Raw genomic sequence first — 13,949 nt, forward strand, 5'->3', positions numbered from 1 at the left:
TGAAGATGATTTTCCCATGTAAATTCTACTGGTACTGACACTATAACAACACAGTTTTATGAAGAAAATAGCAATGATAACTTGTTAAATATTGCTCCTACACACCTGTGCATCACTCAGTTTCTTGGCAATGATATCTCTCTGGAGTTCTGTTGGCTGGAATCCTTCAAGCTTGTCCTGACTGAACTGTAGCCATAGTAACTGTTTGTCAAGCATGTCCTGGAAACACTGAGCATGCCTCATGCTGGCCTCTAGTTTCTGGTCACGTTCAAGAGCACACAGTTTCAGCTCATCATATTCAGCTCGAATTTCCTCTGCTTTGTCTTGCAGGTCTTGCTTTTCCTTTGAGGGTGGTATGGACTCTAATGTGTTATCACATTGTCTGAGAAGATCTTTGATTTCTGCCTCATGGTCTAGGAGATCTTTATACAGAATCTGTAAAACATTTAATAAATGGTCAAGAACAACATATCAAATTTGAAGAGATTTGATCTAGATATAAACATGATTTCATAAATATTCATGGGCATCAATGTTAATTCCTGGACAATTTTTTTGTTAATAGAATAATATGTTGTCACATATCTGGTTTTGATGAATAAGATTTCATGGATTGACTCAACATCTAAAGCCATGAAAAATGGTGTTTATACAGGAATATCAGTAATCTTTGACAGCAACCAAGCTACTGACCCTCTGCTGCTCTGCCTGCTCCTTGAGGACATCAATGTTTCCTGACACAGGCTGCTGTTGGTCCAGACGTCCCCTGGTGTCTGATAACCAGTCCAGAATGTCGTGACATTTAGCGGTCAGCTCCTGGCCCTCAGAACTGGCCTTGACCACAGCTGATCTTTTCGCACCTAAAAGGTCAAAGGCAATTCATGTCAACAAGTCAAGTTTAGTCTATCTAATGGATAAGACCACCTTCTCTCCAACATGTTTAACTAGTGTGCACAAACAAGACCTACCAATCTGTTTTTCTGCATCAGTAAGTTGTTTTTCCAGGTTAGCTATTTTCTGTTTAAGCTCCATCTTGGTGCTTGGGTCTTTCGTCTCATCACACAATTTTTTGTGGAGGTCTTTTGTTTTCTGTGCCAGAAGTTTTTGGCTGGTCAGCTCAGACTCCAGTGCCTAAAATTACATGGAAATTCAAATTAGTGATAATCCTGCTACTGAGACTACTTATTTTTTCCACAGAATGTAAGTCACCCAATGAACAATCAATTACACATTACAGATATCAAAATTTAACATTTTAAATTAAAATCAAAATCTTATTCTATGAGTAGTTTTAAATAACTTAAATCAATAAACTGCCTCTTTACCTGTAGTTCCTCCAGGTAGTTTTCATTTTCGTCAGGAGACAACGTCCCTGGAGTGATATTTCCGACCCGGTCTGAGAAATCGTCAATCCAATCCTGCACAGTCTTCATGATGTCATTGAACTCCAGACTGAGGCCCTCCACGGATTTCAATGCCCTGCCTCTCTCCTGGAGGCGGGCCTCCAAACGACTCCAGTCCTTGCTAATGACATCCATCTTCTCACTGATGTGGCTGGCATCCTTGGAGTCTGCATCACAAAGGTCAAGGATAGTGTGGCCCGATTGGATGAACTTTTCATACAGGGGAGTCTGACCTTTGAACTCCTCAGTCAACAACTAATCAGGGAATAAAATGATATTTGTAATGATCAAATATGCAGAGTGACCGTTTTTCTGATGATGCAAATTCTGCATTTTGATTCCAAAAATTGGTTAAGTTATTTTTGTAAATTATTATTTTTGTAAATTATTTTGGTTATTCAATTTTTGCCAATCTTGACTTGATGACTATAAAAACAATATAAAACAACTTTTTACAATAGAGTTATTTTTGGTTGAGATATAAACACAAATAAAGAAAAGCAAAACTTCACAAAAAATTCATCATTTAACAACAATTCACAAAAGAATACTGACCTTGACCTGCTCCACTTGGTTCTGGTTCATTTCCTTCTCCGTAGAGATTGGTCCAAGCACGGCCATCATCTTCTCCTTCTGGGCAATCCATTTCTGAAGGTGAACTCCAGCGTCCTTGAAGGCGGAAATGTTTTTCACCATTTCCTCCAAGGCTTTCCTTCTTTGTTCAGATAAGACCTTGATATCTAGCCATTTGTTATCTGTAGAAAATTCACATCATTCCCAAGTTAAACAAAAAAGATGACTGGCAAAGGTTTTCAGCTTGTCTTGCGAGAGTTGAATTTAATAACATAAAAGCCAAGACATACCAAGCTCTGCCAGCTGCTGCTGACAAACTTCCAATCCAGGAACACCCTGCTTCGTTTTGAGAAGTTCCTGTCCTTTAGTTCTGATATCAGTCACCAAATTCTCTTTTCCAAGAAGTTCTGCATGGAATTCCTGCAAAAAAGAGAAATACCCATGTCTTAATATAGAAATAGCTAACAGGCACATATCAATGTATTTCAAAAAAACAAAAACAAATCTTCAAATGAAAATTTAATTGAAATATACAACAGAATTTAATTCTTCAAAAACGTACATCAATAGTTTTCAAACAAATAAACTGGTTCCTTTACCTGGTGCTCCTTGAGCTGTTTCTTGGCCTCTCTTTCACTGGTGGGGAGGCCTCCCTGTATGTTGAGGTCAAGCTCCTTCAGGTCTATCCAGGTGAGAAGTTCCTGCATGTTCTGGAGGTAGCTCTTCATGTTCTCCACAATGTTTCTCAGTTCTTGGTGTCTGTCTGCCAGTCTCTCCCCAAGAATGTCATATCTCTGGTTAATGTCAACCAACTCCTGCTGGATCTCGCTCAAGTCTGGAAATTGCAACAATGCCATAAATTCAGAGAAAAATTAAAAGTGTGCATCATTCTCAGCTTCATTTTACTACCATCAACAGCTCATTAATGTTTAAGTTATAGAATAAATACTTTAAACAAGAATCCATTAATTTTATCAGATGTGACTTAACCACACATACCATCCAGCTGGAAGTTGTCGAAGGAGCTTTTCTTGCTGCTGATTCCACTGGAGTCACTGGATGGACTCAGGATGTTTGTAGGGGAGGTGGGGTAGGGGAAGGTAGGAGAGGTGCTCCCCAGGCGTGGGGACAGCAGACCTTGGAACCGTCGTCCTCCTATCAAACAAGATTTTCATGTTACTTAACATGTAACACAAAGAGTGTTGTCACTTTAACGTAATATGTACACTATTACTTTTATAGCAGATTATGTGCACCATTACTTACTCATCATTCTCTTGAATGGACTCTGAGGTCTAGAACCTTCACTCTGTGTGGCATCAAAAGCATAGCCTGCATCATTGACCTCTTCCAAGATAGGTCCATACTCTTGGTACTCCTCAAGCAGGGGCTACAAACACAAAACATTTAACTGTATTAAATAAGAGAGGGACAGTCAGAAGCTACATATATATATAGAAAGAATAAATCTTAAAAATTATTGTAAGAAATATCAGTTACAAAACACAATGCATATTGATGGCCAATCCCTTTTTACCTCAAGTTCTTCTATCTGTTTCTCTGCTAATTCGATATCAATAGCCACTGCTTCAAACCCATCCACTGTGTTCTCCATCTTGGCCAGCCATTCTACAATGGCCTTCTTGCTGTCAGCGTACTCGTTCCTCTGCTTCTCTTTCTCCTGGTTCTCTTGCTGTCTCTCCTCCAGGACCTCACAGAAGTCTGTCCAGTGTCTCTGTAGGTCGACTAGCGACTCCTTCACCGCTGACACCTCCCCAGTTCTTGGATCCTCCACCAGCAGCTGACCTAGCTGTGACAGTTCCTCCACCACTTTCTCTTTACTGACTCTCTGTTTGGTGAGATCGTCGATCTTCTCCTGGGTGTCTTCACTGGATTTCTTGTTCCACTCCTTGCTTTCCAGTTCTTCTGAGTTTTTACTTAACCAATGTTTGCAGCTGTCCATAGTTTCTTGGAAATTTGACAGAGTTTCTGATATCTCGTCCATGTCTTTATTTCTGTTTCGACACTTTTTATTCACATTTGAGAACCTGTTATCTAAGTCTTCTAGCTTGGATTCTAAAGACTTAGCCATGTCTAATTCACAAGTTTTGATCAATTCATGAGCATCATGTTTCATAGTTTCAATGCTTGGCTTATGACTGACAATGTCTGCTTGGATCAATTTGATTTCTTGGTACTGTTCATTCAAGTTGTCTCTGCTGAGGCTCACAGGTCTCTGGGTGTCTAGAGCAGATTCTGTGTCTCTCAACCAAGTCAGCAGGTTGTCTAGAGCATCCTCAACATCCTGAGACTTGGTTAGTGCCGTCTGCAAGCTATGCGATCGGTCATTAATTTCCTTAGTCACTTCCTTGTGTCTGCCATTAATGTCCTGGATAATGTCTTGGAATTTTGTGATGTGTGCTGGGACAACACACAAGTTATGTAAGTCTGACACAAGCTCCTTGGCTGATTTCTCCAGCTCCTCTAACTGAACACCTTGTGAGTAAGCATCACTTCCCAGCGATTTCATTAAATCTAACTGTTCTCTCAAGATATCTGGATCTGTCGTATTTGATTCCTGTTTTGACGTGGATAGTTTCTCTTCAGTGGTTGTTAACCAAGACAGAATCTTGAATGTATCGTCATTGAACTCTCTCTGTTTTGTGTTGAGTTTTCCCAGCCTTTCTCCAAAGTCAGCACACCGGGAACTGAGCTCATCATACTTGGCGACCTCTGACCTCAGCCTGTTTCCCACCATTTCAGCATCCATTCCTTCCATGCCAATCCAGCTCAACCTGGATGTCTTCTTTCTGTTGGCCTTGAATGCATCAACCTCCAGCTTATGCAGCTGTAACATACAGAGGACAGGATAAGTGACTTGTAAAGCATCATATCAAATATCATATTGAAAAATTAACATCTCCTGATTTTACCTTTGCCTCTTCCATGTACTTCTGCACAGACATTGTCATAAATCTGGTGTCTGCTTGGTGTGAGATTACGTCATTCATCAGTTGCTAAATTCAAAAAGATGATTCCAGTTAATATTTGGTATCAGAAATCTTGTCACTTAGATGAAAGTTAGAATGAGTGCGATATTTACACAATGATCGAATGTCATGTTCACTGCATATATCACTCTGCTTAATAAACTAAATCAGACTTACCGGTACTCATTTAAGTACATCTAAATAAAATAATAGTGATTTTAAAACCATTTCTTATTTGTTTGAAGTCCTACAAACACCTGCTCCTCCCTTATTTAAATGTCCCCCCTTGGCCCCCTACCTTTTGCTGCTCCATGACGCGGCTAAAGTTGTCCAGGTCTCGGATCAGCTCCTCCTGTCTGTCCAGTTCGTTGCTGGACATGGTCAGCCACTCCTCAAATTTACCAAGCTCCTCCTCAAACTTGGTCACTTCATCGCAAGCAGTCGTCAGGTGCTTGAGGCGAATTTCACTAGTCTTCTGAACCTGTACAACATATCAGTCACAAAGTTTAATAAACAAAATAAATAATGTAAGACCTCAATTCTAACCTCATAAAACAGCAGTAAGAGGGAGGGGGAAAGTTTATCTACCGAGCAGAAAAAACACTTTTACACAAATCATGAGATTAAGAAAATATAGTAATATATCAATGAGCAAGTTGTTGTTTTTTCTTTGTATATAGAGAAGAATACAAGTTTACTGCTGATAAATATCTAAGAGCAATGCCATGGATATTCATTGCATCAGTTGGTTTAGAATTTTACCTTGGACATGTTGGACTTGAGGTTGTCAGCCAGCTGCTGTAGTTGGGAGACCTGTTCGGGGGTTAGCTCCTCCTGGTGGTGTTCCAGGAGCTGTTCTGTCTGGTACACCAAGGCCAAGATAGGCTGCTGGTGCTTCTGGATGTCACTGTGGAAGGCCTGCAAACAGATACATGTAAATGCATGTCATATACTGATGATTGGCAGAGAACTCCATCTAATCTACATGACTGTATATAGACACTGCCTGGTTTAATGGAACAACTTTCCAATGCATAACTTACAATCAGGTAATAAAAATCACAGAAAACATTCTGACATTCAATTCAGAAAATTTGCAGAACTATTCAGTTCTTTTTTTCCTTGGGAATTTTCATTGCTGTCTTATTCATCCTCTAAACAACCTTTTTCCAACATACCCTTTGAGCTTCCAGTTGACTTTTGACCTTATAAGCCTCATCACTGATTGGTTGATCATCTCGTAGAAGTTGCTCAGTATCTGATAACCAGTTGAGTTCATTGTTCAAATCCTGAATGAGCTTATCACAGGAGTCTACTAAATGTCCCTGAAAGATTGTCACAAATAACATTATAACATGCAAAAGGGGCTCAACAATAAAATTTTCATGCAAAAACAAAATATTAAAACTTTATAGCATAAACTAAAATAAAAAAATCAAGAACTAAAGGTAAAATCAATTGAAAACATTCTGGCAAGCAACAAACTAGCAATTGATTACATATAAAGCTAGAATGCAGCCATTTTTTTTTTTGAGGGGAAGTCTCAATATCTTTGAAATTAAGTTACAAAATAAGGTACTGTCTAGAAGGAAAACTTTATACTATGGATATAACATAAATAGAAATAAATGATTTTATATAACAAACAAGCTTCTCATTCACACATTTCATTCTCACAACAAAACACAGAGTATAAATGTATAGGGGTCAGATAAATATTGTTACATGCAGAAAGATGCACAGGAGTATATAGAGAGAAAGGAAAGGTACATGAACATTAGAACACGGAAATGAGGGTTAGTGCTTTGAGTTCAGTTAATGCATTCCAAATGATACAAGTGTTGGAGTTGAAAAATGCCTCAACAGGCCTTGCATCTCGACTAACACCAAACCAAACTGAAAAATAGGCGAAAAAAAAGCATCCAATGAAATGACAGTAAACAAACAAGCAATAAGTTTGCGGTCATTCAGAAAAGCGGTACACATGGTACATTTCATAAACAAAAGTCCATGGCAATAACAAATTGGCAAGCTCAGATTCTTGTGTATAATTGTTAAATATCTAAATTTTTATCATATGTAACTTTAATTTTTCTCCATATATAAACTTAAATTTGATTAACTATAGTCTGGTCTGGAGAAGTTGTGCATGCATTGAATGGATTTGGATGTTTATGTACACCGATACCCCACAAGTGTTCGTGTTCACACACAGAGGGTGTTCAACTTTCATTAGAAAGTGTTATAGTGTTCAAGATGTGTTTGTTTAGTGTAGTGTATTAATTCATCTATAGCCATATCCATCTATTGTGATCAAAGCTAATAAGTCATTTAGAGATTTTGAATTTCAAACTGTACAATGCAGAAAGATTTAATACAATCAAAACAAAAAATATTTCATATACACAAAGTACACCACCATCTTCTCATAAAAAAAATGCAAGCTATTCATAACCCACTGAAAAAATCTAATCTGTTTCACTTTAGAATAATGCGGGAAATTCTCCACTACCACTGACAGCTTTTTTTTTAAATTGAAGAGGAGGGTCTTTGATTTCCTCACTGGTATTCTATGAATCTTGAATTAGGAATTACATATATAAACATGTCTTTTAGACTTTTCAAATGCAAATAATCTATAAAAACTATCAATAATCAAGACTGCATAGTCACACTTCTTTAAAACTCTTCTCAAAATTTTATATTCTGAAAAATGCACACTATATAACACTTATATAAACCTTGTACATGAGTCATGTATATTTTGAGAATATAAAACATGATATATCTATAATACATTTTGGTAGTATAAAAAATCAATATGATCTAGAAACAAAGCAATTATTTATTCATCAATGAACTTGCTCTGTACATGTATTTACATATGTTTTATAATAATGCACTACTTGATGATTAATCATTCAAGTTCTGGAGTATCTTGTATGAAATGGTGAATGGATATACACAAAAAATGACTAAAGAAAGGACAATTACATTTAACCCTACATTAAATTCAAAATTCAACATTAGTTTACGTGGAATACATTTCATACACTTAGTGCTAAATATAAACATATAAAAAAATCATGATGGGGACACATGCACTGGAGTATTATTGAGTCATTTCCATTTACACATGCGTTGAATACAGATATCACAGTTCTTTAATTAGTACATTTTTCGTTATGAATTCTAAAAAATTATTTGTCTAATATGGCTAAAATCACACAAACACACATGTAAAGGTGAGGCCATCCTTAAAAAAATGTTTGTTTGAAATTGCTGCCTGGAGGCCTCTAGACCATAGAGGGAGGAGGGAATTTTTTTTATTTTTCAAACTTGAAGTTTAACTAATTAAAAATTGGTAAAAAATTAAAAATCTCCATAAATAAAGGTCTCTAATTTTTGCTAATAAAATTTTATCACCAGGGGCATTTCAATGAGGTGGAAGGCAATTCCAAACAAACAGTAATTTTATTTTGGCCTAATGCATATTAATGGATGACTTTGCACAGTAAAGCTATAAATTCAGACTATAAACAGAATCATTCACTATGCTAGCAATCTGGTAAAGAGTTCATTCAAAAGAACGTAACAGACAGAAGATCTGCAATATTTCGTAACAGCAGCTAGATTTTTTCAATGCAGTTTCAATGTAGCATCATGAAAAGAAAACAAATCAAAAGTTGATCAACATTCCATCAGCAAATAACAAGGAAGAATTTCATGCTGGGTTGTTCAAGTCCATGCCGAGAGTCCAAACTGAGTACCTTGTGTGTCCAACCGCTAACTGGCCATCTCTTGCCCTTGTCAGATGGTTTCCCATGATTCTCTGCAGCAACACTACTGCCATTCACTTCAGGGAAACCCTTGTTTCCAGATTTATCTGTTTGATCACCTTCCATGACTCTGTTTTCGGTACTGAATACTTCATCACCTAGTGCCTCTTTCGGAGGTTTTGGGTAGTCTTTCTTCAATTTGCCTGTGGCGATGATATTTCTCACCATCTCTGATGTCAGAGGAATGGTGAACACAGGATTGTCTCTCTTCTCAGTGCTTGAAGAATCTGTTGTGGACAGATCTGAAGAACTCCCTCCTTCCAAAGGATTCCCAAGAGTAAACGATCGAGTCATAATTGGACCAAATGGGGTATCTGCCATGTATCTGAATCTTGTCTGTTCCAAACTCCTGGCGCCTATGTCGGTAAATGCATGGTCACTTTCTCTCAGACCCTCTCTTGGACTGTTACTAATGATAAGACCTGCAGCTATGGCATCATTGAAATCATACATTTGATTTGTGAGCAGATTGATGTACACATTTTCATCGCTTTCGATAATCTTTCTATCTATTGCTGCTTGTAAGGTTACAATAATTCCATCATGCAGCAGATCTTTAATTTCTTGACACAATGGAGTAACTATTTCCATATCAATCATCTCTCTAAGGTTGTGTTCTTTTCCTGTTGAAGGGTCAACAAATTTCCTCAGCTCTCCTTTATAAAGCCCTTGATTAACAGCACTGTATAAACTCAGTCCTTTGGGACTAAGAATGAACCCTTTGTCCATCGCATCAGAAATAGCCATGGACTCTCCAGACTGTGGGTTTTTGAATTCTCCAGTACTCAAGTCTATAAGTCCCAGACTAGCTGCTTTCTTCAGTGTAATTGGTTGAATGGTGTCTGGATCGATGACATGGGACTTTGCCTGGTTCAGAACGCCTGACGAAAAGGCTTTCTGAATTTTATCTCGTCCTCTTGATGAATCGCCAAGCAGAATCTCCTGGACATAGCTATCAACAGAACTTGCCATTTCTGAGTCAGATGGCTGTCTCTCTAAAATGAGACCTTTATCAAAAGCGTCTGTAAGAGACATCTTGTCTTTGTAAGTACCTCTGGTATTATCAATTACCCCTGCAGCCATTGCATTTTCTAAGGACAATATTTCACCAGTGCTGTCATCTACCACTTCCTTGGCATCTCCATCGATCAAGCTACTCTGAATAGCCTCCACCAAAGTGAGTTGCTTCCCTGTGACAGTGTCTTTGATTCTTCCAGTGTCCTTATCCACCAGATTGTTTAGCAGAGCACCATGAAGTGTTCCAATACGAAATTTATTTCCAGATGACTTCAAGGACTGAAGAATTGAATCCAGTGAAGACGAAAGGCTTTTGGAACTTGATAAAAGATCATGATCTGGTCCATTCTCTGCATTGTGTACTTCAATTGTGACACTGGGTTCTGTCACCTGATGATTGCAGTCCAATAGCTTCTTATACTTAAGTGCCTCCTTTAGAGTAAAGCACTTGGAATTCACTGTTTTACTACCATTCAAAGAAACAAGGTCCTTCTTAATGGCCTCTTGTAATGGAATGTTTTCATTCATGAATTCATCATGGAATAACTGAGAGGATATGTCCACCAGGCCAACATCAACAGCTTTTGTAAGTGGAATGTTTTGTGAATTGGAAATGTCATTAAACATACATCTCTCAATATCCACAAGACCTCTTTGAACAGCTTCCTTGAAAGTAATGGAAGTCCTTCTCTGTGGAGTTTTTCTGGAATCAGTAGTATGTGGAAGAAAATCCATGGGTGCAATAGAAGATAATGCATTTGGTCTTGTTGGTAATTGTTCACAAAAGCTTCTACCATTAAGAATGTATCCTTGTTGCAGGGCCTCCAAAATGTTGTAAGATTTGTTATCATTTGAAACAAGTCTTCCTGTGTTCAGATGGAACACATTCATTTCAACTGCTTGTCTCAAGGTCATAACAGTTCCACCAGACGGTTCCTTGATCAATGTGTTAGTAACATCCAAAAGTTCATTCTCAAATGCTTCTGTAAGTGTGAACCTGTCATCGCTATAGAAACTTTGAACACGAAGGGTAGTAAGGTTTAACAACCCATAATGCACTGCTTCATCTAATGTAACCTTGGAGAAAAGGACATCCACAACCATCCGTTCTTCCACTGCCTTTTCTAGTGGGTAACTTTTCATGTGTACCCTGTCAAGAATGGAACCAGTCTTTCCACTTACTATTCCTCTTTCCAATGCTTCTGACAGGGAAATGAACCTTTTTGTCTCTGGGTTGAGTATGCGAGACCTTGTCTTGTGGACAAGAGAGGTCTTCACAGCTTCAGACAGAGTCACAGAGGAACCAATGCGCGGATCAAACATCTTACAGCAGTGCTTTTCAAACACCCCTTCCTCTACAGCTCTTTGCAGTCCCAACAATGGTTTGGATATACCTCGTCTTTTTAAGATATCTGAATCAGCATCTAAGATGTATCTTGCCCTTGCTGACGAATTAGCATTTGTCTCTTTCAGTAAATCCTGTACGACAGATATTATAGATTGAACAGTTCTCTGGCCAACTTTGAATACAAGTCCCTTTGAAATGGCCTCAGGAAGAGTGAAACGCTTCTGGTAAATGCATGTTTGCTTATCTAAAATCCCTTGTTCCATTGCATCTTCAACAGTTAAGATTCCCTTATCCACCACAAGCACCTGAGGCTGCTTTTCATCAATGAGCCCTAATGAAATAGATTCTTGAAGTCCATAGCACTTTTGTTTCCATGGATGGTAAAATGAGTTTGTACTTGACTGAAATAATCCAAACTGAACTGCATCAACAAGACAGAACCCATGCGTGGGCATCTCCATCAGGAGTTTCTGTGACACAGCTGTAGAAATTTCAACTTTCAATTGAGATTTGGTATCTAGAACTGAACAGTCCGATTCGTCAACAATGCCTTCTTGAATAGCTGTAGCAATTGGTTTATAGAGATCACACTCTGAATCTTTTACCAGAGTTCTTTGGGGATCAATAACATTTATTTCCAAAGCATCACTCAATGGTAAATACATACGAGAAACAGGGTCCATGAACTGTTTGAGATCTTTGCTAAACATTCCTTTTTCCAGAGCAGTTGCCAGATTAACTGATTCAAAAGAAGATCTTTGTTGAATGTAGCCTTGATTAAGAGCAGTTTTTAGATCAATAAAAATGTCATTCTCATCACAAATCTCACTTGTCTCTAACTTTAGGATCTTTAATGATACAGCCTCTTCAACAGTTGAAAACTTTCTAAACCTTGAGTTTTTTATAACAATATCACTGCAATTGATCAGCTTGTTTCCAATAGCTTCCGTCATTCCTAGTAACTCACCATTTCTGGGATCCATGAATTTACCAGATTCACTATTATACACACCTTCATGAATAGCATCCACAAGATTTAAGTCAGCACTTCCCAGATTTTGAATTAAAAGTCCCTTGTTCACTGCTTCACTGAATGCTAATCTCTTTCCATTGGGATAAATGTACTCTCCAGAAACAGGATCCATCAATTTCTCATTGATGGCGCCATCTAAGGTCAAGAAAAACTTGGTTTTCAAATCTCTTACAAGAACACCATCTCGATCCAATATGCAAGCATCCATTGCACCCTGAAGAGACATGCTGTATTGAGTAGAAGGGTCAATGAAGGCTTCCTCAGTCACACACTCCTCCTCAAACTCCAACAGCCCATACTTTGGCTGATTGGTTGTATCCAGGAGAATTCCCTTTTCCACACAGTCAATAAGTGGAACCCATTCTCCACTTTTAAAGTCCATGCACTCATTTGAGGAAAGATTTATGAGATCATGATCTATGGCTGATTCAAAGCTATGAATGTCTCCTGTCTCTGTGTTTCGAACTTTGATGGAGTTGGTGTCTACCATTCCAGTGACAACTGCTGTAGATAATGGAATCTGTTCCTCAGTGTCTGGTTGAATGAATAATCCTGTGGATTCATCAAAAAGTCCTTCCTCAATGATTTCAGAAAGAGTAAGAAAGAATGGTGTTTTACACCTCACAACAAGTCCTTTGACTAGAGCAAAATTAAGAGCAATGGGTAGACCAGACGACAAGAGCATTCTCCCAGAGAGTGGGTCAATTATTCTTTTCTCAATTGCTTCATCCAGGGTCAGGATATCTCTACTGACCGGATCACGCACAGGGGAGTCGTTGTGAACTAGACCCCTCTCGATTGCTTCCACGAAGGAGACAAATTCAGATGTGTCTATATCCTTGACTGTGTTGTTAGCAGGATCATACAGACCACTTTCTATCACATCCACTAACATTACTGGCAGATCCACTGAAGCACACAGGTCTATGGAATGTTTCCTTTTACTCTTGGCCTTCATATCCATTTTCCTTTTTTCCTCATCAAAGAATTTTACATGTTTTGTCTGTTTAGTTTGTTTGGGCCTATCATTTCTGTTTTGTACAAGACCTCTTTCACATGCATGGTAAAAGGACAACCACTTCTGTGATTCACTGTCTTTAACAAAACATCCCTGAATATCTAAATCCGTTTTGCTTTTATTTTCAATGCTAAATATTTTTACTATGCCAACATTTTGGGCTTCATTGAAACACAAAGTTTTCCCACTTTTCTTATCAAGAAAGTGTAGCATATGAAAGTCTGGAGAATTAGGAATGCAAGATAAGTTTCCGTTAGAATTTCTTTGTTGAACATCATTTTCACAAAACGATTTCATTCCCACTTCCAATATCATATTTTCTTGAATAGCACACTGAAATGTAATCCACTTTTGAATATCTTCATTGTAAATCAAACAGTTCTTAGTGTCCACAAATCCTTTGTCTACTGCATCATCAAAGTCCATTATCTCCCCATATTTTGATGATCTTACAAGTGTCCTGTCCACATTTAGGAGGCCATGTTTAATGGCAGCCCCCAGAGAGAATTCAGTACCTGTTCTAGAGTCATGGAAGTGCCCAGATTTAGCATTAAACAGATTGCTTTTGACTGCTTGAATCAGAGACATTGGTATCAAGGCTGACTGTTTTACAGCATCTATATCGGCTGAGACATCAGCGAGATCATTGACCATCTACAAAAGAGTTTTACAGATTATGATTCCCTGAAAAAAAAGTCAGAATTACCTTGCCCTTGATTTTTAAGTTG

The 13,949-nt window shown here is 38.1% G+C and overlaps 1 protein-coding gene across 23 annotated transcripts in view; it reads right to left on the reverse strand.

Annotated features, from left to right (window-relative positions):
• The window catches only part of LOC105323136 (microtubule-actin cross-linking factor 1), an 83,489-nt gene that overhangs the window by 21,178 nt on the left and 48,362 nt on the right, over nt 1-13,949 (reverse strand). For 20 of the 23 annotated variants that reach the window (XM_066065004.1, XM_066065001.1, XM_066065002.1 and 17 more), the window contains 15 exons: nt 8,737-13,875; nt 6,145-6,291; nt 5,729-5,884; nt 5,265-5,447; nt 4,910-4,993; nt 3,514-4,824; nt 3,243-3,366; nt 2,976-3,131; nt 2,576-2,811; nt 2,267-2,396; nt 1,959-2,158; nt 1,326-1,658; nt 969-1,131; nt 694-860; nt 106-435 (listed from right to left, as the gene is read on the reverse strand). In XM_066065004.1, the coding sequence (XP_065921076.1) occupies nt 106-435; nt 694-860; nt 969-1,131; nt 1,326-1,658; nt 1,959-2,158; nt 2,267-2,396; nt 2,576-2,811; nt 2,976-3,131; nt 3,243-3,366; nt 3,514-4,824; nt 4,910-4,993; nt 5,265-5,447; nt 5,729-5,884; nt 6,145-6,291; nt 8,737-13,875 (8,859 nt within the window). The remainder of the gene's footprint in view (nt 1-105; nt 436-693; nt 861-968; nt 1,132-1,325; nt 1,659-1,958; nt 2,159-2,266; nt 2,397-2,575; nt 2,812-2,975; nt 3,132-3,242; nt 3,367-3,513; nt 4,825-4,909; nt 4,994-5,264; nt 5,448-5,728; nt 5,885-6,144; nt 6,292-8,736; nt 13,876-13,949) is intronic. The other 3 variants (XM_066065018.1, XM_066065015.1, XM_066065017.1) reach the window with 1 other exon arrangement.

The sequence above is a fragment of the Magallana gigas genome, chromosome 7 (genome assembly GCF_963853765.1).
Source record: "Magallana gigas chromosome 7, xbMagGiga1.1, whole genome shotgun sequence".
In the NCBI taxonomy this organism is placed as follows: domain Eukaryota; kingdom Metazoa; phylum Mollusca; class Bivalvia; order Ostreida; family Ostreidae; genus Magallana; species Magallana gigas.